Source organism: Salmo salar, chromosome ssa10 (assembly GCF_905237065.1).
Source record: "Salmo salar chromosome ssa10, Ssal_v3.1, whole genome shotgun sequence".
Lineage (NCBI taxonomy): Eukaryota > Metazoa > Chordata > Actinopteri > Salmoniformes > Salmonidae > Salmo > Salmo salar.
The window spans coordinates 25,432,503-25,460,500 of record NC_059451.1 but is presented as its reverse complement, the minus strand read 5'-3'; the positions used below and the strand labels follow the sequence as shown (position 1 = coordinate 25,460,500).

Genomic DNA, 27,998 nt, shown 5'->3' with positions numbered 1-27,998 from the left:
AAGGAGCTCCTTAAACTTGAACCAAAAATACATCTGGTTCAGATGGTTTAGACCCTTTCTTCTTTAAGGTTGCTGCCCCTATCATCGCCAAGCCTATCTCTGAACTTTTTAACCTGCCTCTCCTCTCTGGGGAGGTGCTCATTGCTTGGAAGGCAGCCACGGTTTGTCCTTTATTTAAAGGGGGAGATCAAGCTGATCCTAACTGTTACAGGCCTTTTTCTATTTTGCCCAGTTTATAAAAAAAAGTGTTGGAAAAACTTGTCAATAATCAACTGACTGCCTTTCTTGATGTCTATAGCATTATCTCTGGTATGCAATCTGGTTTCTGCTCAGGTGATAGATGTGAAAGTGCAACGTTGCGATGTTGCGATGCTATTTTTATTGACTTGGCAAAGCTTTTGATACGGTAGACAATTCCATTCTTGTGGGCCGGCTAAGGAGTATTGGTGTCTCTGAGGGGTCTTTGGCCTGGTTTGCTAACTACCTCTCTCAAAGAGTGCAATGTACAAAGTCAGAACATCTGCTATCTCAGCCACTGCCTGTCACCAAGGGAGTACCCCAAAGCTCAATCCTAGGCCCCATGCTCTTCTCAATTTACATCAACAACATAGCTCAGGCAGTAGGAAGCTCTCTCATCCATTTATATGCAGATGATACAGTCTTATACTCAGCTGGCCCCTCCCCAGATTTTGTGTTAAACGCTCTAAAACAAAGCTTTCTTAGTGTCCAACAAGCTTTCTCTGCCCTTAACCTCTTGGGGCTAGGTGGGACGCTAGCGTGCCACCCGTGGTGCACTCCATCAACAGCAGGTGCATTTCAAGAGCGGCAAATTTGAATCCAAATAAATGTCAAAATTCAAATTTTTCAAAAATACAACTATGTTACACCATTTGAAAGATAAACATCTCCTTAATCTAACCACGTTTTACGATTTCAAAAAGGTTTTACGGCGAAAGCATAAATTTAGAGTATGTTAGGACAGTACATTTACAAGAGTTGTGTGTAATGTTTTGTCAAGTCAAAGACAGGGTCACCAAAACCATAAAACCAGCTAAAATGATACACTAACCTTTTACAATCTCCATCAGATGACACTCCTAGGACATTATGTTAGACAATGCATGCATTTTTAGTTCTATCAAGTTCATATTTATATACAAAAACAGCGTTTTACTATGGCATTGATGTTGAGGAAATCGTTTCCCTCCAATAACCGGCAGTCAAGTCAGCGTCACAAATTAAATAATTAAAATTAGAAAACATTGGTAAAATATTATATTGTCATTTAAAGAATTATAGATTTACATCTTTTGAAGGCAATCAACTTGCCAGATTTAAAAATAACCTTACTGGGAAATCACACTTTGCAATAATCTGAGCACTGTGCCCAGAAAAATACGCGTTGCGATACAGACTAGACGTCATGTTGGGGAGATCTAAAATCGAAAATACTATGTAAATAATCCATTACCTTTGATTCTCTTCATCAGATGTCACTTCCAGGTATCACAGGTCCATAACGAATGTAGTTTTGTTCAAAAAAGCTCATCATTTATGTCCAAAAATCTCCGTCTCGTTAGCACATGATGTAAGCCAGCCGGACTTCTCGTCATGAACGAGGGGAAAAAATATATTTCCGTTCGTTCAAACATGTCAAACGTTGTATAGCATAAATCATTAGGGCCTTTTTTAACCAGAACATGAATAATATTCAAGGTGGACGAATGCATAGTCTTTTATAACGTATTGGAACGAGGGTACCCAACATGAAGTAGCGCGCCAGGTGTCTAATGGGACATCACCGTTCCATGGCTCTTGTTCGGTCAGATCTCCCTCCAGAAGACTCAAAACACTTTGTAAAGGCTGGTGACATCTAGTGGAAGCAATAGGAAGTGCCAAAATATTCCTAAACCCCTGTGTTTTTCAATGGGATAGGTTTGAAGTCAATACAACACATCAGGTATCCACTTCCTGTCAGAAAATGTCTCAGGGTTTTGCCTGCCAAATGAGTTCTGTTATACTCACAGACACCATTCAAACAGTTTTGGAAACTTTAGAGTGTTTTCTATCCATATATAATAAGTATATGCATATTCTAGTTACTGGGTAGGATTAGTAACCAGATTAAATCGGGTACATTTTTTTTATCCAGACGTGCAAATGCTGCCCCCTAGACCCAACAGGTTAACCTTGTTCTGAACACCTCCAAAACAAAGGTAATGTGGTTTGGTAAGAAGAATGTCCCTCTCCTCACAGGTGTGATTACTACATCTGAGGGTTTAGAGCTTGAGTTAGTCACCTCTTGGGAGCATTGCTAGATGGTACACTGTCCTTCTCTCAGCACATATCAAAGCTGCAGGCTAAAGTTACATCTAGACGTGGTTTCCTCTATCGTAATCACTCCTCTTTCAACCCAGCTGCCAAACTATCCCTGATTAAGATGACCATCCTACCTATGCTAGATTACGGAGCCCGTCTGGTGTTCAACCTTCCCAAGTTCTCTCACGTCACCCCGCTCCTCCGCTCTCTCCACTGGCTTCCAGTTGAAGCTCGCATCCGCTACAAGACCATGGTGATTGCCTACGGAGCTGTGAAGGGAACGGCACCGCCATACCTTCAGGCTCTGATCAGGCCCTACACCCATACAAGGGCACTGCGTTCATCCACCTCTGGCCTGCTGGCCCCCCTACCTCTGAGGAAGCACAGTTCCCGCTCAGCCCAGTCAAAACTGTTTGCTGCTCTGGCACCCCAATGGTGGAACAAGCTCCCTCACGACGCCAGGACAGCGGAGTCAATCACCACCTTCCGGAGACACCTGAAACCCCACCTCTTTAAGGAATACCTAGGATAGGATAAAGTAATCCTTCTAACCCCCCCCTTAAAAGATTTAGATGCACTATTGTAAAGTGGTTGTTCCACTGGATATCATAAGGTGAATGCACCAATTTGTAAGTCGCTCTGGATAAGAGCGTCTGCTAAATGACTTAAATGTAAATGTAAATGTAATGTAATTTATAGATTGGCAGGTAAGGGTGCTCTCGAGCGGCTAGATGTTTTTCAGCATTCAGCCATCAGATTTTCCACCAATGCTCCTTATAGGACACATCACTGCACTCTATACACCTCTGAAAACTGGTCATCTCTGTATACCCATTGCAAGACCCACAGGTTGATACTTATTTATAAAACCCTCTTAGGCCTCACTCCCCCCTGTCTGAGATATCTACTGCAGCCTTCATCCTCCACATACAACCCCCGTTCTGCCAGTTACATTCTGTTAAAGGTCCCCAAAGCACACACATCCCTGGGTCGCTCGTCTTTTTAGTTTGCTGCAGCTAGCGACTGGAACGAGCTGCAATAAACACTCAAACTGGACAATTTTTATCTCAATCTCTTCATTCAAAGACTCAATCATGGACACTCTTACTGACAGTTGTGGCTGCGTTGCGTGATGTATTGTTGTGTCTAGCTTCTTGCCCTTTGTGCTGTTGTCTGTGCCCAATAATGTTTGTACCATGTTTTGTGCTGCTACCATGTTGTGCTGCTGCCATGTTGTGTTGCTGCCATGTTGTTGTCATGTGTTGCTGATTTGCTATGTTGTTGTCTTAGGTCTCTCTTTATGTAGTGTTGTGTGGTCTTTCTTGTCATGTGTGTTTAATCCTATATTTTTGTATTCATTTTTTTTATTTTTATATTTTTATCCCAGCCCCCGTCTCCGCAGGAGTCCTTTTGCCTTTTGGTAGGCCATCATTGTAAATAAGAATTTGCTCTTAACTGACTTGCCAAGTTAAATACATGTTAAATCAATATAATCAATAAATATGTCTGACAAGTAGCATGGGACTGCGGCTCGAAGTATTATTTCTTCATCCTATTTTATGTCTTCGCAATGAATTTGGTGATGTGTTTATCCCCCTGTTCAGAGAAATTAGTCATAGAAGTTGGTAGGTTTATGTCCCATCGTACATCCTGATATTACAAGGTTCTGACCACTAGATGGTGCTGTTCCTGCTATTAGGTGAACAATCTGAGATGGTGGTTGTTGAAATTCTCTTTCTTGAGCTCTTTAAAGTGGAATGACCTGTGTGTGGTTGTGTGTGTGTGTGTGTGTGTGTGTGTGTGTGTGTGTGTGTGTGTGTGTGTGTGTGTGTGTGTGTGTGTGTGTGTGTCCTTTCCTCTCTGTGCTCCTCTCAGATAGAGCATCCCATGGCACCTCATTGTCTCAGCCCCACCAGGTAAAAATAACAGAGCATTCAGCTGCACTTCATTGGTTCTGGTGCATAAGGAAAATAATGGGGCATCCTGCTGCACCTCAGTGGTAATTCACTTATCTGGTCCCGCTGCTGTATGCACTTCTACAAAATATAAGCCTGAGACCCACACAGATATTATTTAGAGAGCTGATGTGTAAATGCATATAAGAGTGAATAATTTAAACATATTACATTAAGAAAGGATACTATGGCATGTACATACAGTTGAAGTCAGAAGTTTACATACACCTTAGCCAAATACATTTAAACTCAGTTTTTCACAATTCCTGACATTTAATCCTAGTAAAAATTCCCTGTCTTAGGTCAGTTAGGATCACCACTTTTGTGTCATAGAAGGGTGTTATGTCTGTGCAATGTTTATCACACTATTACCGAACCTGTACAAGTTTTGAACCTTTCCTGATAAATGTCTTTACTTTGAACATCCAACCTCGCAACCTTTTGAAAGCACTCAAATCTGAGGAGACATACTGTACGTAGTAAAAACAGACCATATTTAGATCGCTAGCACAAAAAAATCTTCAGATCTTGTGTAAAAGAATGCCAGATATAGCTATACTTGAAACATTCCTCCATCCTGACAGGTACAGTTGAAGTCGGAAGTTTACATACGCCAAATACATTTAAACTCAGTTTAAACTCTTCACAAGGACTTTTGCTGTTGTTCTTGGATGGATTTTCACTTTTCGCACCAAAGAACGTTCATCTCTAAGAGACAGAACACGTCTCCTTCCTGAGCGGTATGACAGCTGCATGGTCCCATGGTGTTTATACTTTACTATTATTTGTACAGATGAACGTGGTACCTTCAGGCGTTTGGAAATTGCTCCCAAGGATGAACCAGACTTGTGGAGGTCTACACATTTTTTTCTGAGGTCTTGATTTCTTTTGATTTTCCCATGATGTCAAGCAAAGATGCACTGAGTTTGAAGGTAGGCCTTGAAATACATCCACAGGTACACCTCCAATTGACTCAAATTATGTAAATTAGCCTATCAGAAGCTTCTAAAGCCATGACATCATTTTCTGGAATTTTCCAAGCTGTTTAAAGGCACAGTCAACTTAGTGTATGTAAACTTCTGACCCACTGGAATTGTGATATAGTAATTTATAATGAAATAATCTTTCTGTAAACAATTGTTGTAAAAATTATTTAGATGTAGATGTCCTAACCAACTTGCCAAAACTATAGTTTGTTAACAAGAAATTTGTGGAGTGGTGAAAAACGAGTTTTAATGACTCCAACCTAAGTGTATGTAAACTTCCGACTTCAACTGTATACTATAACAAAATCCACACATATACAGCATACCGTACTATGGTGTGATACCAGTGGCGGTCGGTGCCTTTTTAACCTGTTTAGGATAGGGGGCAGTATTGACACGGCTGGATAAAAAACATACCCGATTTAATCTGGTTACCACTCCTACCCAGTAACTAGAATATGCATATACTTATTACATATGGATAGAAAACACCCTAAATTTTCTAAAACTGTTTGAATGGTGTCTGTGAGTATAACAGAACTCAAATGGCAGGTCAAAACCTGAGAGATTCCTTTACAGGAAGTGGCCTGTCTGACCATTTCTTGAACTTGTTTTCCATCTCTATCATTTACTAAGGATCTCTGCTCTAACGTGACACTTCCCACGTCGTCCATAGGCGCTCAGAGCCCGGGAAAAAACAGAATGTCGTCATTCCAGCCCCAGGCTGAAACACATTATCGCCTTTCTCAAGTGGCCGATCAAGGGACACTGGCTTATGCGCGTGACCCCGACCGCCCCCGCCTTTGGGATTTTTTCCTCTGTTTGCCGAAAAGGAGATTCCCTGTCGGAATATTATCGCTTTTCTACGAGAAAAATGTCGTAAAAATTGATTTTAAACAGCGGTTGACATGCTTCGAAAGTACGGTAATGGAATACTTAGAATTTTATTGTCACGAATTGCGCCATGCGCGCGACACTTCTTTACTATTTCGGATAGTGTCTGGAACGCATACGAACAAAACGCCGCTATTCGGATATAACGATGGATTATTTTGGACCAAACCAACATTTGTTATTGAAGTAGCAGTCCTGGGTGTGTATTCTGACGAAGACAACAAAAGGTAATCAAACTTTTATAATAGTAAATATGATTATGGTGAGTGCTAAACTTGCCGGGTGTCTAAATAGCGAGCCCGTGATGCCTGGGCTATGTACTTAGAATATTGCAAAATGTGCTTTCACCAAAAAGCTATTTTAAAATCGGACATATCGAGTGCATAGATGAGGTCTGTATCTATAATTCTTAAAATAATTGTTATGCTTTTTGTGAACGTTTATCGTGAGTAATTTAGTAAAATGTTAGCGAATTCCCCGGAAAACGGAAACCCGGAAAACGCTGGGCCAATTGCGTGCCGCCTCATGGGTCTCCTGGTCGCAGCCGGCTGCAACACAGACTGGGATCAAAGTGACGCCTCCAGATCTCCGATGCAGTGCCTTAGACTGCTGTGCCACTTGGGAGGCCCGGGAGGCCATATTTCTATTACAGCATATTGGATGACTGTCATTCATATTCCATTCACCCACTTCAATGCAACAGCAATAGGTTTAGGCTACCATATTGTCACCATAGTGTCCCACCTGGGCGAACCGGCTGAGACATGGGCGCTGGGCAAGCCGGTTGGGGCGTGAAAGCCCGGCGAACCGGCAGGAGCGTGAGAGCCTGACGTTCCCGGCTGAGGCAAGATGCCTGTCGATCCCACAGCAGAAGGGGAGCCCGATAATCCAGAGGAGTGATTCGTGGGATGGGAAGCCGCCGAGCCAGGAAAACCTCTCGAGCCAGCCAGGGCGTGAAAGCCCGACGGGCTGGCTTAGGCACCCCTGTTTCATTGGCAGCGGAATCCACCCCGACATTACCAACAAAATAAAAGACAAACAAAAACTCCTGGACCGGCTGGGCGAACAAGAACTGACGATCCGGCTGAGGCCCAACGTGGGATGGACGCCCTCCGAGCCAACCGGGGCAAGGAAACCTCTCGAACCAGCTAGGGCGTGAAAGCCCGATGAGCTGGCTAGGCTACCCCGGTTCCATCGGTGGCGACCCAGAGCCGCTGCAACCATTCCAACCGGAACGCCAGTACTCCCCGATGCTTCGTATGTTGGCTGCTGCATTCTGTCACATGTATTGAGGCTGGAGAGACGAAGCAGGTACGGGGAGTAACATTTAATAAATAACGGACATATAACAAGACAAGCACAGCGTCAGGAAACAGAAACTAAGACAAAAAACAATCAATGCAGCAGCTGGGAACAGAGTTGGGGAACTGACAAATATAGGGGAGGAAATAACAGGTAATAAGTGAGTCCAGGTGAGTCCAATAACGCTGAAGCGAGTGACGAAGGAGGGCAGGTGTGAGTGATGAGGGCAGGAGTGCGTGATGAAGGGTCATCTGGCGCCCTCAAGCGCCAGGGGAAGGGAAGAGCGGGAGCAGACGTGACATATATGAGGATTCTACAATCTATGAATGAAAGTTGACAACGTAGGTGCACACAGGTCGAGAGAAAAATTTGAGGTGACAGACAGTGACACATGGACAGACAGTGACACATTCAATACCACCTTGCACACTCTTGACCGGGTCTAGCTGATCTAGGGTATAATCACTAGTCCACCAGTTGCAAACGAGAGTTTCAATTGGACAAATTCAGGTATGTTTATCCCCATTTCGATCTGTTTGCTTCTGTTTAACCTGTTGGGTCTAGGGGGCAGCATTTGCACGTCTGGATAAAAAAAATGTACCCGATTTAATCTGGTTACTAATCCTACCCAGTAACTAGAATATGCATATACTTATTATATATGGATAGAAAACACTCTAAAGTTTCCAAAACTGTTTGAATGGTGTCTGAGTATAACAGAACTCATTTGGCAGGCAAAACCCTGAGACATTTTCTGACAGGAAGTGGATACCTGATGTGTTGTATTGACTTTAAACCTATCCCATTGAAAAACACAGGGGTTTAGGAATATTTTGGCACTTCCTATTGCTTCCACTAGATGTCACCAGCCTTTACAAAGTGTTTTGAGTCTTCTGGAGGGAGATCTGACCGAACAAGAGCCATGGAACGATGATGGCCCATTAGACACCTTGCGCGCGAGTTGATGTTGGGTACCCTCGTTCCAATACGTTATAAAAGAGTATGCATTCGTCCACCTTGAAAATTATTCATGTTCTGGTTAAAAAAGGCCCTAATGATTTATGCTATACAACGTTTGACATGTTTGAACGAACGGAAATATATTTTTTCCCCTCGTTCATGACGAGAAGTCCGGCTGGCTTACATCATGTGCTAACGAGACGGAGATTTTTGGACATAAATGATGAGCTTTTTTGAACAAAACTACATTCGTTATGGACCTGTGATACCTGGAAGTGACATCTGATGAAGAGAATCAAAGGTAATGGATTATTTACATAGTATTTTCGATTTTAGATCTCCCCAACATGACGTCTAGTCTGTATCGCAACGCGTATTTTTCTGGGCACAGTGCTCAGATTATTGCAAAGTGTGATTTCCCAGTAAGGTTATTTTTAAATCTGGCAAGTTGATTGCGTTCAAAAGATGTAAATCTATAATTCTTTAAATGACAATATAATATTTTACCAATGTTTTCTAATTTTAATTATTTAATTTGTGACGCTGACTTGACTGCCGGTTATTGGAGGGAAACGATTTCCTCAATATCAATGCCATAGTAAAACGCTGTTTTTGGATATAAATATGAACTTGATAGAACTAAAAATGCATGCATTGTGTAACATAATGTCCTAGGAGTGTCATCTGATGGAGATTGTAAAAGGTTAGTGCATCATTTTAGCTGGTTTTATGGTTTTGGTGACCCTGTCTTTGACTTGACAAAACATTACACACAACTCTTGTAAATGTACTGTCCTAACATACTCTAAATTTATGCTTTCGCCGTAAAACCTTTTTGAAATCGTAAAACGTGGTTAGATTAAGGAGATGTTTATCTTTCAAATGGTGTAACATAGTTGTATTTTTGAAAAATTTGAATTTTGACATTTATTTGGATTCAAATTTGCCGCTCTTGAAATGCACCTGCTGTTGATGGAGTGCACCACGGGTGGCACGCTAGCGTCCCACCTAGCCCCAAGAGGTTAAGAAACACTTTTTCAACAGAATCGGCAGAATGAATACACCCCTGATCACACATAAACATGGTTCACTTTCATAGCAGCCATGTTGTATTCCTTCTCGCATCTATGCGCTCTCCTCCTTTCCCTTCGCTTGTAGACTTCAATGCACAACACATCAGCTGTTTGTTACTAGGCGAAAAAACCTTTCCAAGCCAAACCATATCATAACCATTTCACACAGCCTACATCATCATATTAGCTAAAGTAATGTCATAGTCAGCATAGCTAATAGAACTAATATGTCAGTAAACCTGCTACAACCATGCAGTAACGTTACAGTGTACCTTAAGTTAGCAGTTTAACACTTACACAGGCGGGCCCCATGGCAATAAATTAGTAAAACCAAAAGCTTACCTTGAGTTCCAGTGTTTTGTTGGATAGTCATAGCCAGCTAACTAAAATAGCATTCCTCTGTTTGAGCAGGGTTTTTAAGTAAGCAAACTAGCTAGCTATATTTGCTAGCTAAGTACGTGAAACACACTCTCTCACTTCTCCTTCATTTTGTAAGGAATTAATTTGTTCAAAACTGTTCAACTATTGTCTTTCTCTTTGAGACAACTACTCACCACATGTTATGCACTGCAGTGCTAGATAGCTCATGCTTTCAGTACTCTGATCCTTTGCTTGGGTGGACAACATGTCCGTTCATGCTGCAAGAGCTCTAATAGGTTGGAGGACGTCCTCAGGAATTTGTCATAATTACTGTGTACGTCTATGGAATGGGGTGAGAACCACGAGCCTCCTAGGCTTTGTATTGAAGTCGATGTACCCAGAGGAGGACGGAAGCTAGCTGTCCTCTGGCTACACCATGGTGCTACCCTACAGACTGCTGTTGAGGCTACTGTAGACCTTAATGGCAAAACAGTGTATTTTAATCAATTCTTTGGTGACATGTGAATATATTTAGTATAGTTTTATCTAAAAAGGATAACTTTTTAAATGTTTTACAATTATTTATTTTTAACTAAATTCACTGAGAAGGATGGTCCTCCCCTTTCGCCCTCTGAGGAGCCTCCACTTTATGGTACTGTAAAAGCTGTGTGTTTCATAGTCAGTGAACATGGATGATCAGACTGGACCCTGTCTTTCCCCTTGGCCTCTGTGTTCATCCTCGTTCCAGTCACAGTGCCCTCCCTCCCTAACGTTCTCTCTCTGCCTTCCCCACCTTCTCTCCCAGGATTCCTCCGTCTGTGTGACTATGAGCGGAAGAGAAGCAGAGAATAGGAGAGACGTGATAATGAGACCGTCAGCGGCAGGCAGGCAGCGCCACACACTGAATCAACAGGCTCTCCTGAAACAGCAGGGGAAAAGAGTCCAGACCTCCAATGCTCCCCAACCCAACCCAGCCAGACGCTGATTAAAAGTCAGGTGTCTATTTTAGACAGACAAAATAAAGGGAATATTCAGGAGAGCCCAGTGGTTTCAATAAGTGAACTCCAGGGTTCTGTTTGAGTGCTCTACCTCCGCATTACTGTAATCTGGGCCGTAGTTTAGGAGGTGGAAGGTGGTTACTGCTTTGAGTGAATTGAAGGGAATCTTAGTATAGATATTAATAGCTGCTTTAGACATGCTGGGATGGGGTAGGTGTGATTAGATAGTTTGGAAATAGCTGGAAAGTTATCTCTACTCTAGTGAGAAGACAGTATATGTTTCTCTCGATGTTCTTTCTTTAATAATAAATAGGAAGATTGCTGTATAAGGAATGATGGATGTAACACCAAAAAGACATTTGAACACAGCAGGGTTTTGGAACAGTTTGTTCCCACTCATACGGGCCAGCAGCATTTCACAGCAGAGAGGTACTGTGTGGGCTCAAAGACAGAAAGGCAGGAGTTAGAGTTTAAAGTCACAAATATTCAAATTAGATAGCTCAAAAACAGAGTACTCAGATCTGAAAATCTGTAAAGATGTGCCAGATTTTCTGAAAAACATGTAAGGAACAGTAATTGCTGAGTATATAAAACATTATGAACACCTGCTCTTTCCATGACATAGACTGACCAGGTGAAAGCTATGATCCCTTTTCAATCATTGTAGATTAAGGGGAAGAGAACAGTTAAAGAAGGATTTTTAAGCCTTGAGCCAATTCAGACATGGATTGTGCATGTGTGCCATTTCGAGGGTGAATGGGCAAGACAAAATATTTAAGTGCCTTTGAAAGGGGTATGGTAGTAGGTGTCAGGCGCACCAGTTAGTGTCAAGAATTTGAGGCTGTTCTGAGGGCAAAAGAGTGTGGGGGGGTGCAACTCAATATTAGAAAGGTGTTCTTAATGTTTTCAAATCAAATTTTTATTAGACACATGTGCCGAATACATTTCACCTTACAGTGAAATGCTTACTTACGAGCCCCTAACCAACAATGCAGTAAAAAAAAAAGTATACCGTTCAAAAGTTTGGGGTCACTTAAAAATGTCCTTGTTTTTGAAAGAAAAGCACATTTTTTGTTCATTTAAAATTACTTCAAATTGATCAGAAATGCAGTGTAGACATTGTTAATGTTGTAAATGACTATTGTAGCTGGAAACGGCTGATTTTTAATGGAATAGGCATACAGAGGTTCATTATCAGCCCATTATCAGCAAACATCACTCCTGTGTTTCAATGGCACGTTGTGTTATCTAATCCAAGTTTATCATTTTAAAAGGCTAATTGATCATTAGAAAAGCCTTTTGCAATCATGTTAGCACAGCGGAAAACGTTTGTGCTAATTAAATAAGCAATAAATCTAGCATTCATTAGACTACTTGAGTATCTGGAGACACAGCATTTGTGGGTTCGATTACAGGCTCAAAATGGCCAGAAACGATTAACTTTCTTCTGAAACTCGTCCGTCTATTCTTGTTCTGAGAAATGAAGGCTATTCCATGCGAGAAATTGGCAAGAAACTGAATATCTCGTACAACGCTGTGTACTACTGCCTTCACAGAACAGAGCAAACTGGCTCTAACCAGAATAGAAAGAGGAGTGGGAGGCCCCGGTGCACAACTGGATAAGTATATTAGAGTGCTAAACTTGCAGCTTCATTAAATAGTACCCGCAAAACACCAGTCTCAATGTCAACAGTGAAGAGGCGACTCCGGGATGCTGGCCTTCTAGGCAGAGTTGCAATGAAAAAGCAATTTCTAAGACTTGCCAAAAAAAAGAAAAGATTAAGATGGGCAAAAAAACACACTGACAAAGGAAAATTGAAAAAAGTGTCATGGACAGACAAATCTAAGTTTGAGGTGGTCGGATTACAAAAGAAGAACATTCGTGAGATGTAGAAAAAATGAAAAGAGGCTGGAGGAGTGCTTGACGCCATCTGTCAAGCATGGTGGAGGCAATGTGATGGTCTGGAGGTGCTTTGGTGATGGTAAAGTGGGAGATTTGTACAGGGTAAAAGGGATCTTGAAGAAGGACGGCTATCACTCCATTTTGCAACGCCATGCCTTACCCTGTGGACGCCGCTTAATTGGAGCCAATTTCCACCTAACAGGACAATGACCCAAAGCACAGCTCCAAACTATACAATAACTATTTAGGAAAGAAGCAGTCAGCTGGTATTCTGTCTATAATGGAGTGGCCAGCACAGTCACCGGATCTGAACTCTATTGAGCTGTTGTGGAAGCAGCTTGACCGTATGTTACGTAAGAAGTGCCAATCTCTTCAGATAACCTCAACAAATTGACAACTAGAATGCCAAAGGTCTGCAAGGCTGTAATTGCTGCAAATGGAGGACACAATTATTGGAGGACACAATTATTGGAGGACACAATTACAAGCAAAGTTGGAAGGACACAACTATTATTTCAATTAAAAATCATTGTTTATAACCTTGTCAACGTCTTGACTATATTTCCTATTCATTTTGCAACTCACTTTATGTATTTTTTCATGGAAAACAAGGACATTTCTAAGTGACCCCAAACTTTTGAACGGTAGTGTATACTGTATATATTTAAAAAATATATATGAATAACAATAAGAAATAAAAGTAACAAGTAATTAAAGAGCAGCAGTAAAATAATAATAGCGAGACCATATACAGGGAGTACCGGTACAGAGTCAATGTGAGGGGGCACCGTTTAGTCGAGGTAATATGTACATGTAGGTAGAGTTATTAAAGTGACTATGAATAGATGATAACAACAGAGAGTAGCAGCGGTGTAAAAGATGGGCGGGGGGGGGGGGGGGCAATACAAATAGTCTGGGTAGCCACTTGATTAAATGTTCAGGAGTCTTATGGCTTGGGGGTAGAAGCTGTACACTCAGTGTATATTATGTATGTAGTGGTAGAATATATTAGATACAATTACAATGGGTTCTTGACTAAAGTAAAACCAGGCTCTAAATGTTTGTGTAACGTAAGCAATAGCTACAAGAGGCTGGAAGTTCTGTCATATCTCACTTCTGATTTTATTACACGTCAACAGGTTAAACATGTAATGATCAACATCCATGTTGGGCATGTTTTTGGGGAGGCAGAGAGCAGACTTCATAAGAAGAGCTAGGTGCAGAGGAGAGTGTGGTGGGAATGTAAGCGAGGGATACACTCTGACTCCATAGGGAGTCCTCCCGGTGGATCAGAGGATGGAGGGATGATACAGGCTCTCCACAGGCGGTCTCCTCTGTTCCCACTCCTTTCTCACACTCACCCAAATCTCTGTACATCCCATACACACCCAACAAGCCCGTATGCACGTGGACAGGTACATGTGCACGCATGGATGAGTACGAGCGCGCGTGTGAACACACATACTTACACAGCTTCTCAATTTAGTAATTTCCAGTTCATTTCCTCCATAGTAAATTAAACAGGTGCATGAGCAGTCCAGTATTTCCATGAGGATGAATAGGCAGGGATTATCTGTCAGATATTCATTGTTTCTGGAAGGGGAGGATGAGAATAGCAGCAGGCCTCTGACTCCATGTGGAACACAGCCCATTATGGATCAGAGAAAAGACTGTGTACCCAAGTAACCCCCAGATATCTGTTGTGTCTACAGAGCCTTGCCCTGACCAGGAGAATGTACTGGGCCTAATTCAGCGTCTTATATGGTCTTCTTTCACTGAAAACCCCAAACGGTTTGATATATTTCAGTCATGATACATCTATGAGCATCTACATAAAGATCAGTGATGCCCTCCCTTAACCCATGACCACCACCTGCCCTCTGAACAACCCCACACCTGGACTTTCAGTGCAGCTGAGTGCCCATGTAGCATCTGTGTGATATCCACTGTGAACCCCCTCCCCCTATCCCCTCTTCCCGCAATGCCTCCTGCTCCTAAAGTATCTCCGCCTTCTCTCTCACACAAGAATACTTTAAGGTGGTTTTCCATTAGATTACCCCTCCTCACCTGCACTCACACTGACCTCCACATACAACAATATACTGCTGTTACAGTGTGAGCTTAGGTGCCTATGGATAAAAGAAAATATAATGATTTAAAATCCTCTCCTGCCTATCATACCATAATAGCCTATCACTCCATATCACTCCATTCTCTGCTCTCTTTTGTGATCTATTTGCCAGAGAAAAATATATGCTCAGATAAAATAAATTTGGAGCACAATTGTAGGCTACATACTGTATATGTAGTACTGAGATACAGTGCATTCAGAAAGTATTCAGACCCTTTGACTTTTTCCAAATTTTGTTACGTTACAGCCTTATTCTAAAATGGATTAAATAGTTTTTTTCCCCCTCATCAATCTACACACAATACCCCATAATGACAAAGAAAAAACATGTTTTTCGGAATTCTTGCAATATATTTTTTGTTTTACTGAAATGTCACATTTGCATAAGTATTCAGTTCCCTTTACGCAGTACTTTGTTGAAGCAGCTTTGGCAGTGATTACAGCATAGTCTTCTTGGGTATAATGCTACAAGCTTGGCACACCTGTATTTGGGGAGTTTCTCCCATTCTTCTCTGCAGATCCTTTCAAGCTCTGTCAGGTTGGATGGGGAGCATCGCTGCACAGCTATTTTCAGGTCTCTCCAGAGATGTTCGATCGGGTTCAAATCCGGTCTCTGGCTGGGCCGCTCAAGGACATTCAGAGACTCGTCCCGAAGCCACTCCCGCATTGTCTTGGCTGTGTGCTTAGGGTCGCTGTCATGTTGGAAGGTGAACCTTCGCCCCAGTCTGAGGTCCTGAGTGGTCTGGAACAGGTTTTCATCTGGGATCTCTCTGTACTTTGCTCCATTCATTTTTCCCTCAATCCTGACTAGTCTCCCAGTCCCTGCCGCTGAAAAACATCCTCACAGCATGATGCTGCCACCACTATGCTTCACTGTAGGGATAGTGCCAGGTTTCCTCAAGACGTGACGCTTGGCATTCAAGCCAAAGAGTTCAATCTTGGTTTCATCAGACCAGAGAATCTTGTTTGTCATGGTCTGAGATTCCTTTAGGTGCCTTTTGGCAAACTCCAAGCAGGCTGTCATGTGCCTTTTACTGAGGAGTGGTTTCCGTCTGGCCACTCTACCTTTAAGGCCTGATTGGTGGAGTGCTGCAGAGATGGTTGTCCTTCTGGAAGGTTCTCCCATCTCCACAGAGGAACTCTGGAGCTCTGTCAAAGTGATCATCGGGTTCTTGGTCACCTCCCTGATCAAGGCCCTTCTCCCCCGATTGGTCAATTTGGCAGGGTGGCCAGCTCTAGGAAGAGTCTTGGTGGTTGTAAACTTCTTTCATTTAAGAATGATGGAGGCCACTGTGTTCTTAGGAACCTTCAATGCTGTTGACATCTTTTGGTAACCTTCCCCTGATCTGTGCCTCGACACAATCCTGTCTTGGAGCTCTACTGACAATTTCCTTGACCTTATGGATTGTTTTTTGCTCTGACATGCACTGTCAACTGTGGTACCTTATATAAACAGGTGTGCGCCTTTCCAAATCATGTCCAATCAATTGAATTTACCACAGGTGGTCTCCAATCAAGTTGTAGAAACATCTCAAGGATGATCATTGGAAACAGGATGTACCTGAATCTCATAGCAAAGGGTCTGAATACTTATGTAAATAAGGTATGTGTTTTAATTTTTAATACATTTGCTAAAATTTCTAAAAACCTGGAATCACTTCGTCATTATGGGATATTGTGTGTAGATTTTTGAGGATTTATTTTACAAAAAAAACATTTTAGAATAAGGCTGTAACGTTAGAAAATGTGGAAAAAGTCAAGGAGTCTGAATACTTTCGGAATGCACTGTATACTACTATCTTAACGTGTCTCTTTTACTCATGTAGACATTAACAGGAGACTTTTCCCTTCGTGAGAGTGGTATGTATGTGGGAGTGTTCTCCTTTGAACTGAATGATTCATAATGTCACTGTGATTGCCAAGAAGTGTACAATTCAATTACAATGACAAGCCATCATGAAATGAATAGGCTCTCTCAATTTGAAATGAGAAATCTGACTCCAGCTCTGTAGCAACTTACAGTAATAGCATCATCAGACAACCAGGAGTCCTTTACGGTATGCAATCAAATAGATACTCAGCAAAAGGTTAATTAATGGTCATGGAGTTTTATTTGCACAGAAGGACCAGTTTTGCATTAAACATTATCAGATACTTCGGCATGTCTTCCATAGCTCAACCATGTTTATTTTTAACAACTATAACATGGACAAGCATTAAATTATAACCACTTGGGGAGGTGCACAATTTTCTCTCTCAAACTAGCAAATTAACTATGACCCTTGCGAGTCTCAGCTTCACATGTTTGGCTAGAAGAATCTGAACCTCTCCACCAAAACCCAGCTGTATTCATTGTTTCTCTCTGACCCACTAAACGTTTACTGTAGTAGAGCATCTAGCTCCGGGAACTTGCCTATGTTTCACCACACACTATCTATCTAAAGGAGGAAACATCACTGACCCTCCATTTTCTTGGTTTTGAAAGCCTTTGCTATCTATGCAAGGTGCTGGTTGCAGCAGGATCAAAGCTAATGCAGAGCCAAACAGTGTGGACCTATCTGTTACATATACATTCTGCATGTACATATTCTACATTCAACCCCACATTCAACCATCTCTTAGAACCTCATTATTATATATTCTCTTTCTGTTGACAGTATAGTTGGCAGAGTTTCCAGTCATATTTCTAATGCCATTTTCTGCCTGTCAAATGAACATAATATCCTAATGAAATAATTGTGGTCATGACTAAGACCTGTGGCAGCTTTCAGAGAATTACTCATTATTTACAAATGACTCATTGACAGAGGGCAGCCTGAAACCATGCACAATTGCAATAGATTAAAAAATTGCTGCATATAATCTACATTTATTTAAATTAATCTCATGAATCATATTACCATAAACACCAAACCTTAAGGGCCTAAATGTGTCATTTGGCAGAAAAGTATACATTTTCCATTTTGTAAAACACACTGGTTGAAAATACTTTTTATCTAAAAGAAAAAAAAACGAAATTGGTTTCTGTAATCATCGAAGTACGAGACTTTTTATGCTTGAACTTTTTTAAATCACTATCAATGTCAATCTGTCAATATGAATATGGCATTGTGAATTGTAATGAATCTTAATGGAATGCACATACATTCAACAGAATCTAATCTTGTGTGTAAATAATGACACGTTAAAGCTCTCACAACTGTTCATGCAAACAAGGACCTCTGGCATTTATTTTCCTCATCTGGATTTGGCCAATTCTGGTGTTTAATGTTTCACTTATTGTAGCACATAAGTAGAACTTAATTGTTCAGAACGAGATATAAGTGTTTTAATTAAGCTGTTGGCAGGCTTGAAATTGGAATCTAAGTGTGCTCAAACTAAAGTATTCCCTTGGGGTACACACACTGACGGTGCAATACATTATTTCTCCTGATTGCATGAGACACAGGGGATGCACATTCTGTCTTTCCACTTAACGTGGCTCAGAAAACTACAGCTCAGAACCAATCTGCCAGCCAGCGCCTATGAATGACAAATATGTTTTTAAGAGGAAGAAGAACATGGTCACAAATCACTACATCTCCCAGAGATGGCTGTCTGTGAGCCAGTCAGTCATGTGGCAGCAGAATGAAGTGAGCTCGTTAGCTGGTGAGTGTGTTGTTAGGCCCTGAGAGCAGACTATGGGCATCTGAACACTTTCTTTGGCCATTCATCTCACTGTGGCATCAACAACACACTCTACCACTCAACTTTCAGGGAAGCTTTTTGAGATTGTGGAAAAGTTTAGATGTCAAGGAGAGGGAAGGAGAGGATGGTTGGTGAGTGTTAAAATGAGGTCTAGATGAGGAGTGGTCTTACCCCAGAGGCAGGATACGCTATCCAACCCAGCTCCGCTGTGGCCGTCCGCGTGTCCATCACTGTCTCTATAGGAGACAAAGAGCAAGAAATGTAATACACATGTCTGCTACTACCAATGTAATGCAAACACCTGTTACAGTGAAACACCTCACCCCATCACCTTTTGTGTAATGCAAATTTTTCTTCTCAGTCCATTGAAAACCATTGATATGAGCTAAAGCTTCAATGTCTCATTACTGTAAATGTATACCAGCTCTTTACCAATGGTCCAGACAGAATCAGACCAATGTTTGACAGTTCCTACTGGATGACACCGTCTCTACACATTTCACTACAGTCAAACTCTGACTCAGAGACATAGGGTGATCCATCACCTCTCCACTTCTAACAGGCTCTGGGTCTGAAGATAGGCCACACTCTTGACACTCTTGGAGGAAAAGTGGGAGATAACCAACACTTTTGTTTGGGATATGATGTATGGTACAGTATATACAAACCATTCTCTGTGGACTTTCAGTTAGCACCATCCTCTGTGCAAACTGCTGCACTTGGAAGAGTGTTGTTTTCACACAGTCTGGGCTGTGACTGATCAATAGGTAATGGTGGGTGATTTCTGCAGAGGAGTGTATTAAATATTGATGGCCCAGGAAATATTGATCACGTCCGTGATAACGCAACAGCAGGTATACAAACACCGGTGTATGCCAACAGCCACACCTGGCTTGAAGGCAGAGGGGTTCAAATGCAACAACAACTAACACAGCTCACAGAGCCACAAAACAGCACATTTTGGTCTATTGGTGTCATTTCACCACAACAATTTATATATATTTTCCAGATGTGACTATTTCTCGATTTTCCAAAAGCATTGACACTGATCTCTTTGTGATGTCTGTCTGTCTGTCTGTCTCCTCACTTTCTCTAGCTCTCTTCATCCTTCACAATTTTCCTGGGAGTCGATCAAGTCAGCAGGTGGAAAGGCAATCAGCAGCATGGGTAAATCATCAGTCGATAACAGCAGCCATTTTACAGAGAGAGGGTCTGGTCCAAATCAACTGCCAACCAATCAACCGCCCCATGCAGAATGCAAAAAAAAAATAAAAAATTGCCCTCATCCCAACTCACCTTCCTACAAGTGCTCTCAACCCATCCCCTCCAATGATGTATATAAACCGTGGATTTCTGATGCTATTTATTGGCTATTTATAAGTATTTTGTGTAGTGGTGTAGTGGGGTCAGTAACATTAGTCATCTCTAAAAATGTTACTTTAAGGAAAAATGTAAATATTTCAACTAAATGTATTTGTATGTTTAGCTCATATCATATAATTTAGAAGTATGCATTAAGGTGTCTGTAATATAATAAATGTGGCAAAAACAAATGTAGACATTAATAAATCCATTTCTATAGCTTCCAAAATATTTTTTACGACGATGAGGGAGTGCCATGTTGGAGGCACAGTGGCTTCAACACATCACCCCTTATTAGTCATCTAGTGTATATATAAATCACTGATTCCTTCCCACTCATCAGCAAACTGGTCAGGGTAAAGCCATACTGTATTTTTTTATATTTCTTTATTTCTCTGTATACAGCTACTTATTCCTAGTCTCAATGCAATACCCATAATGCTATACAATAACTGTATTGTGGTTCTTTCAGGGTTACAGTTCATCATAGACCCATTGAGACACTGACCACTGGCTGGCAGAATAAGTGTTGAGGCCACTGAGGTCAGTGCCTGTGGAGGGTGTTCTCTGTAGTCAGCAGAGGAGAGCAGAGGAGATGAGAGCAGGTCCAGGGCCAGGACCAACCACAGGGTGCCTGTCTGCCTTTCACTCCCCAGAGCTCAAAGCCTCACATTAATCCTATTAGGGCTTCCTCAGTCTTAGTAGATCATCAGAGAGAAAATCTCAGATTTTTGCATGGAAGTATAGGCTCTTTAGATTGACGTTGTAGAAAAGACACTCCAAGACCAGCTACAGAACATGTAACAGCAGGATGTTTCTGTGGGAACAAGTGTAATGGTCGTCGTAGGAAGTGGACCAAGATGCAGCGGGTTGAGTGCTCATTTTAACTTTTAATAAAGACCACTGAGAACACACAGTAATGCAGGGACCGCACAGCAATGCACAAACAACCTCCCACAATTCCCATAACAAGCACACCCCTATACATAGGACCTTCAATCAGAGGCAACGAGGAACAGCTGCCTCCAATTGAAGGCCCAATCCCAATTAACTAAACATAGAAATAGATAGACTAGACTGAACATATAAATACACTAACATAGAACATAGACCAGAACCCCGGAAACGCTAAACAAACACCCCTCTACATCAACGCACACCCCGAACCACATAAAACAAATACCCCCCTGCCATGTCCTGACCAAACTACAATAACAAATGACCCCTTTACTGGTCAGAACGTGACAACAAGGGTGTGTGGGCCTAGCTGTATTTTTATGTTTAAGTAATTTGCTGTTAGCTTAGGTGGGGGCAAAACAGAATGGAAATAGCCATTTTGATTAGCATGTCCTGTGAAGCAATGCATCCCTAGCCTGTACCTGGCATCTGTTTGTCATTCACCATGTGAAGCTGCTGCAGGCGTAGTAAAAACCCCTGGGACAGGAGACAACGGAAGCCTCCAGAACAGCGCTAGCCAGTTGCCCAATCAGTCAGCCAAGCGTTCTGGGGGTTTAGCACGAAAGGAGCCATGCCGAGCCTACTGTATCTTTACAGAGACCCATAGAAAAAGCAACACCACAGTCACACTACCCCTCCTCTGCAGTTAGGCGAGGGAGGGTGACGAGAACGCAATGAGCCAGAACACGTTAACATCTGTGTTCAGTGTTGAAGTAAATCCATTGCATTTCCCAGCAGTGTGCCAGCTGTGCTTTCCAATGATGGCACACTTATTCAGCTACCAATACCTGGGGATAGGTATTCTCAGAGGTCGGTATTGTAGCACCTTTAAGATTACAAGTTCATTTTGTGGCATAATGGCATCACACAGTTTCACTAAACCAGAGTAACACCTTACTTTATTACATTATGACACAGCAACATCATGAGCCAACAACAATACCACAACATTATTTATTCCTACTCTATAAAACTACTTAAAACATCCCTCTACCAAGTAATGCAATACAATGTATATGAATTCCACAATGCAACATCACAAAATGAGCTAGGATACATTTGACAGAAAAAGTAGTTTGTCAGGACAACCAATCTCAAGATGATTTTTATGACACTGGTCTTATTTATCTGTTTTAATATCCTATGTTGTTATTGTCAAATCAAATTTTATTGGTCACATGCGCCGAATACAACAAGTGTAGACTTTACAGTGAACTGCTTATTTACGAGCCCCTAACCAACAATGCAGAGTTAAAAAGTATGAAAAATATTTGCTAAATAAAAAAGGAGACAGTAACTATAACGAGGCTAAATACAAGTACCAGTACTGAGTCAATCTGCAGGGGTATGAGATAAGTGAGGTAATTGAGATAATACAGTACGTACATGTAGGTAGGGTTAAAAGTGTCTAGGCAATCAGGATAATAAACAGAGTTGCAGCAGCATCTGGGAAGAGTGTGAAAGTGTGTCTATGTGTGAGTGTGTGGTGTAAATATGCATGTGTGTGTGTGTGTGTGTGTGTGTGTGTGTTGTGTGAGAGTTTATGTAGTGTGTATGTGTGTGTATGTGTGTTGGAGTGGCAGTGTAGTATGTGTGAGTGCGTGCGTGGGTAGAGTCAAGTGAGTGTGCATAGAGCCAGTGCAAGAGAGTCAGCATAAAAAAACAATAAATAAATACGTCTTATGGCTTGGGGGTCGAAGCTGTTTAGGAGCCTTTTGGTTCCAGACTTGGCGCTCTGGTACCGCTTGCTGTGCGGTAGCAGAGTGAACAGTCTATGACTTCGGTGGCTGGAGTTTTTGACAATTATTTGGGCCTTCCTCTGACACCGTGTGGTATAGAGGTTTTGGATGGCAGGGAGTTCGGCCCGAGTGATGTACTATGCCGTACGCACTACCCTCTTTAGCGCCTAGCCGTTGGATGCAAAGAAGTTACCATACCAAGCAGTGATGCAGCCAGTCAAGATGCTTTCAATGGTGCAGCTGTATAACTTTTTGAGAATCTGAAGGCCCATACCAAATCTTTTCAGTCACCTGAGGGGGAAGAAATGTTGTTGTGCCCTCTTCACGACTGTGTTGGTGTGTTTGGACCATGATAGGTCCTTAGTAATGTGGATACCAAGGAACTAGAAGCTTCCGACCTGCTCCACTACAGCAACTTCGATGTGAATGGGGGCATGTTCAGCCCTTCGTTTCCTGTAGTCCACGATCAACTCCTTTGTCTTGCCCACATTGAGAGACGTTGTTAGCCTATAGGGAGGAGGTCAGAGACCTGGTAGTGAGATGCCAGGACGTCTCATCGGGCCACCACCATTCGTGTCGTCGGAAAACTTAATGATGGTGTTGGCGTCGTGGCGGTTGTAGTTGCCTACCCTCACCACCTGGGAGCGGCCCATCAGGAAATTTAGGATCAAGTTGCAGAGGGAGGTGTTTAATCCAAGGGTTCTTAGCTTAGTGATGAGCTTGAATGGCACTATGGTGTTGAACGCTGAGCTGTAGTCAATGAACAGCATTTTCACATACTGTAGGTGTTCCTTTTGTCCAGGTGGGAAAGGGCAGTGTGGAGTGCAATAGAGATTGCGTCATCTGAGGATCTGTTGGGTTGGTATCCGAATTGGAGTGGGTTCAGGGTTTCTGGGATGATGGTGTTGATGTGAGCCATGACCAGCCTTTCAAAGCATTTCATGGCAACATATGTGAGTGCTACGTGGTGGTAGTCATTTAGACAGGTTACCTTGGTGTTCTTGGGCACAGGGCCTAAGATGGTTTGCTTGAAACATGTAGGTATTGCAGACTGGGTCAGGGAGAGGTTGAAAATGTCAGTGAAGACACTTGCCAGCTAGTCAGAGCATGCTCTGAGTACACGTCCTGGTAATTCATCTGGACCTGCGGCCTTGTGAATGTTAACCTGTTTAAAGGTCTTACTCACATCGGCTACGGAGAGCGTGATCACACAGTCATCCGGAACAGCTGGTGCTCTCATGCATGGTTCAGTGTTGCTTGCCTCGAAGCAAGCATAGAAGGCATTTAGCTCGTCTGGTAGGCTCGCGTCACTGGGCAGCTCTCGGCCGGGTTTCCCTTTGTAATCCTTAATAGTTTGCAAGCCCTGCCACATCCGATGAGCATCAGAGCCGGTGTCTTAGGATTCAATCTTAGTCCTGTATTGACACTTTTCCTGTCTGATGGTTCATCGGAGGGCATAGAAAGATTTCCGGAAGTGTCCGGATTAGTGTCCCACTCCGTGAAAGCTGCAGCTCTAGCCTTTAGCTCAGTGTGGATGTTGCCTGGAATCCATGGCTTCTGGTTGTGATATGTACGTACAGTACGGTCACAGTAGGGACAACGTCGTCGATGCACTTATTAATGAAGCCGGTGACTGATGTGGTAAACTCTTCAATGCCATCAGATGAATCCCGGAACATATTCCAGTCTGTGCTAGCGAAACAGTCCTGCAGCTTAGCATCCGCTTCATCGGACCACTTCCGTATTGAGCGCATCACTGGTACTTACTGCTTGAGTCTTTGCTTGTACGCAGGAATCAGGAGGATATGTTTATGGACAGATTTGCCAAATGGAGGGCGAGGGAGAGCTTTGTATGCGTCTCTGTGTGTGGAGTAAAGGTGATCTAGAGTTTTTCCCCCCTTTAGTTGCAAAGATGACATGCTGGTAGAAATGATGTAAAACAGATTTCAGTTTTCCTGCATTAAAATCACCGGCCACTAAGAGCGCAGCTTCTGGATGAGCATTTTCTTTTTTGCTTACGGCCCTATACAGCTCATTGAGTGTGATCTTAGTGACAGCATCAGTTTGTAGAAGGCATATGCAGAATCTCTAGGAATTCTACTAACCAGATGTAAAGTGAAACGTGTCCCTCGCTATCAAATAAACATCTGAATCCAACTTTTGTCTGAACAGCACCGTATTCCTGTTGCGTTAGACAGCGGGCTGCCATTAGACCACACACCTCACATGCGGGTCACATTGTTTATTTGATAGCGAGTCACATTTTACTTTACATCTGATATGTTGAGTTCCTAGAGATTCTACATATGCGTTTGTTGACAGGAAAAGTTTTTGGGCTGAAGCCAGCTATATTGTTGTATGGTTATTTTCCATCGCCAGCCACCAGAATGATGCACAACTCAGGGAGTTCAACCAATACACAGACTCCTGATGTTATTGTGTCCCAAAGATAGGCTACACAGAATGCTGTGTAGGAAAAATTCACACATGAAAAGTCTTGTGTGCCCGTGGATCTATTTTTAGAATCGCAAGCATGACCCAATTTATTTGTAGGCGTTCTTAGCCAAGCTTTTCTGGATAGCATGTTACACCATGAAAGTACCGTCACTTTTAATCACAACAAGGTGATCATACAGTGATTAGCTGTCAGGATGGAGGGATGTTTCAAGTATAGCTATATCTGGCATTCTTTTACACAAGATCTGAAGATTTTTTTTGTGCTATAGATCTAAATATGGTCTGTTTTTACTCCTCAGATTTGAGCGCCTTCAAAAAGGTTGCACGGCTGGATGTTCAAAGTAAAGACATTTATCAGGAAAGGTTCAAAACTTGTACAGGTTCGGTAATAGTGTGATAAACATATTGCACAGACATAACACCCTTCTATGACACACTGTACTTGTTATGTTTGGCCAAAATGGCCAGCTACTGTGGCGGATCTAATGGTCCAGATGATCATCTCCTAATACAAATATAACCACAACCTTAGCCACCATGGAGCTTAAAATAGGAAAAAGAGAGATGGCAATAGAGAGAACATAGAATGATCTCTGGCCTTGTATGTTTGGCCAAAGTATTTATAGAATGGACAATCAATGCACGTTGCTGTACAACATGACAATTTAGTCAATAGTAGAGTTCATAATTCAATAGCCTGGCCCACTGAAACACTGCGGCTAATATGAATACAATATCAATAACTTTGTTCAGCGACGGTTGGCCATTGTCCTCACTCAAATCTTTACGTAAAACTGTTTCTATCTATAAAAAATAATATATGAAGTTAAAAAGTTCTACCCGATGGCATCTCCAAAAGTTAAAACATTTTAAAAACAGCGATTTTCAAACACTATGACATTTGCAGTGATGTGGAGAGCAAGAAAATACCCTCCCTCTGGCCAGAAACTTGTTGAAGGTTCTTTTAATCCTACCCTGTGATGTCACAGAGAAGTATTTTTTAGGACCTCTCTGCTTATCTTTTTAACCACATTTCCACATACACTATACATACAGAAGTATGTGGATACCCCTTCAAATTAATTGATTCAGCTATTTCAGCCACACCCATTGCTGACAGGTGTATAAAATTGAGCACACAGACATGTAATCTCCATAGACAAAAATTGTCAGTAGAATGGCCTTACTGAAGAGCTCAGTGACTTTCAACGTGGCACCGTCATAGGATGCCACATTTCCAACAAGCCAGTTCATCAAATTTCTGCCCTGCTAGAGCTGCCCTGCTTAACTGTAAGTGCTGTTATTGTAAAGTGGAAACGTCTAGGAGCAACAACGGCTCAGCTGCGAAGTGGTAGTCCACACAAGCTCACAGAACTGGACCGCAGAGTGCTGAAGTACGTAGCATGTAAAAATCGTCTGTCCTCGGTTGCAAGACTCACTACCGAGTTCCAAACTGCCTCTGGCAGCAACGTCAGCACAATAACTGTTTGTCAGGAGCTTCATGAAATGGGTTTCCTTGGCCGAGCAGCCGCACACAAGCCTAAGATCGCCAGCGCAATGCCAAGCGTCGGCTGGAGTGGTATAAAGCTTCGGATTCTGGAGCAGTGGAAACGTGTTCTCTGGAGTGATGAATCATGCTTCACCATCTGGCAGTCCAATGGACAAATCTGGGTTTGGCGGATACCAGGAAAACGCTACCTGTCCCAATGCATAGTGCCAACTATAAAGTTTGGTGGAGGAGGACTAATGGTCTGGGGCTGTATTTCATGGTGTCCACATACTTTTGGTCATGTACTGTGTGTAGACACTGGTATGGTGTTGGAGAGGATGAATATGTGGTTTTGCCCTTTAACAAAACATCACAGGTGCAACTATATCTGAAAGCATATTTTCCATTAGATTTATCAACAGTTTATTTTTGGAGACTGCCCATGGATTCAGAGCAGAGATGGGGTTTCTTTAGACAGACTGTAGGCGAGAGTGCTTCACGGATCCACCTGTATCCGAAATAACCAAGACCCGAGAGGGTCTGGATCCAGAATTCTAAATAATGTCACGGGTCTTGGGTATGTGTAATTTATCTGATCCGAACGAGACTGCTGCAGTGTGTATAGAGAGACAGAGAGAGAGAGAGACAGAGAGAGAGAGAGAGAGAAATTGTATCATTTATGCTGCAGCTCTTGCTTTTCACGAGAGTGGCGCATGTAGCTTGTTGTTGGCCGATCATAAATCATCAATGCGGCAATAGGCTACAATCTCCATGTATGGCAAAAGTTAGGATATATCTAATCAATGGAAGATGGAATTAAAATTACAGAATTAAAAGTTAAAATGATAGCTACAACAACCAAGAGCTAACAGGTAGGCTGCTACTTAATGTTCTGAATGGAGTTGTTGTTGTTTGTAACTGTGTAGGACAAGAAAGCAGATGCAGCCTCAATTAGGCTAGCTAGCTTAACTAGCTTCTCACATATTTTTATTTATTTTTTAAAACCTTTATTTAACTAGGCAAGTCAGTTAAGAACAAATTCTTATTTACAATGACGGCCTAGGAACAGTGGGTTAACTGCCTTGTTCAGGGGCAGAACAACAGATTTTAACCTTGTCAGCTCGGGGGTTCAATCTAGCAACCTTTCGGTTACTGGCCCAACGCTTTAACCACTAGGCTACCTGTGTTTGATGCAGTCAAGACGGGCACTACGTATATATATTGGATGATAAATAACCTGGATGATAAATAACCTAGCTATGGCAGCTGTTATTATACTATAGCGTGAGTCGGCTTGATTGGTTGCTGTCTCTCGTCTCTCCCCCCCACCTCCCTGCTCCCCATGTAACTCGCTCACTCACAGTAGCCTACACACAGCATGCATGGCCCCTGCTAGAGCGGCACCCTCTCTACCTCATGCTTTATC

General features: G+C 42.3%; 1 protein-coding gene across 1 annotated transcript in view; it reads right to left on the bottom strand.

Annotated features, from left to right (window-relative positions):
• LOC106613872 (ephrin type-B receptor 1) overlaps positions 1 to 27,998 on the bottom strand; it is a 215,853-nt gene that overhangs the window by 147,662 nt on the left and 40,193 nt on the right. The window contains exon 2 of the mRNA XM_014216576.2: positions 18,740 to 18,804. Within this exon, the coding sequence (XP_014072051.1) occupies positions 18,740 to 18,804 (65 nt within the window). The remainder of the gene's footprint in view (positions 1 to 18,739; positions 18,805 to 27,998) is intronic.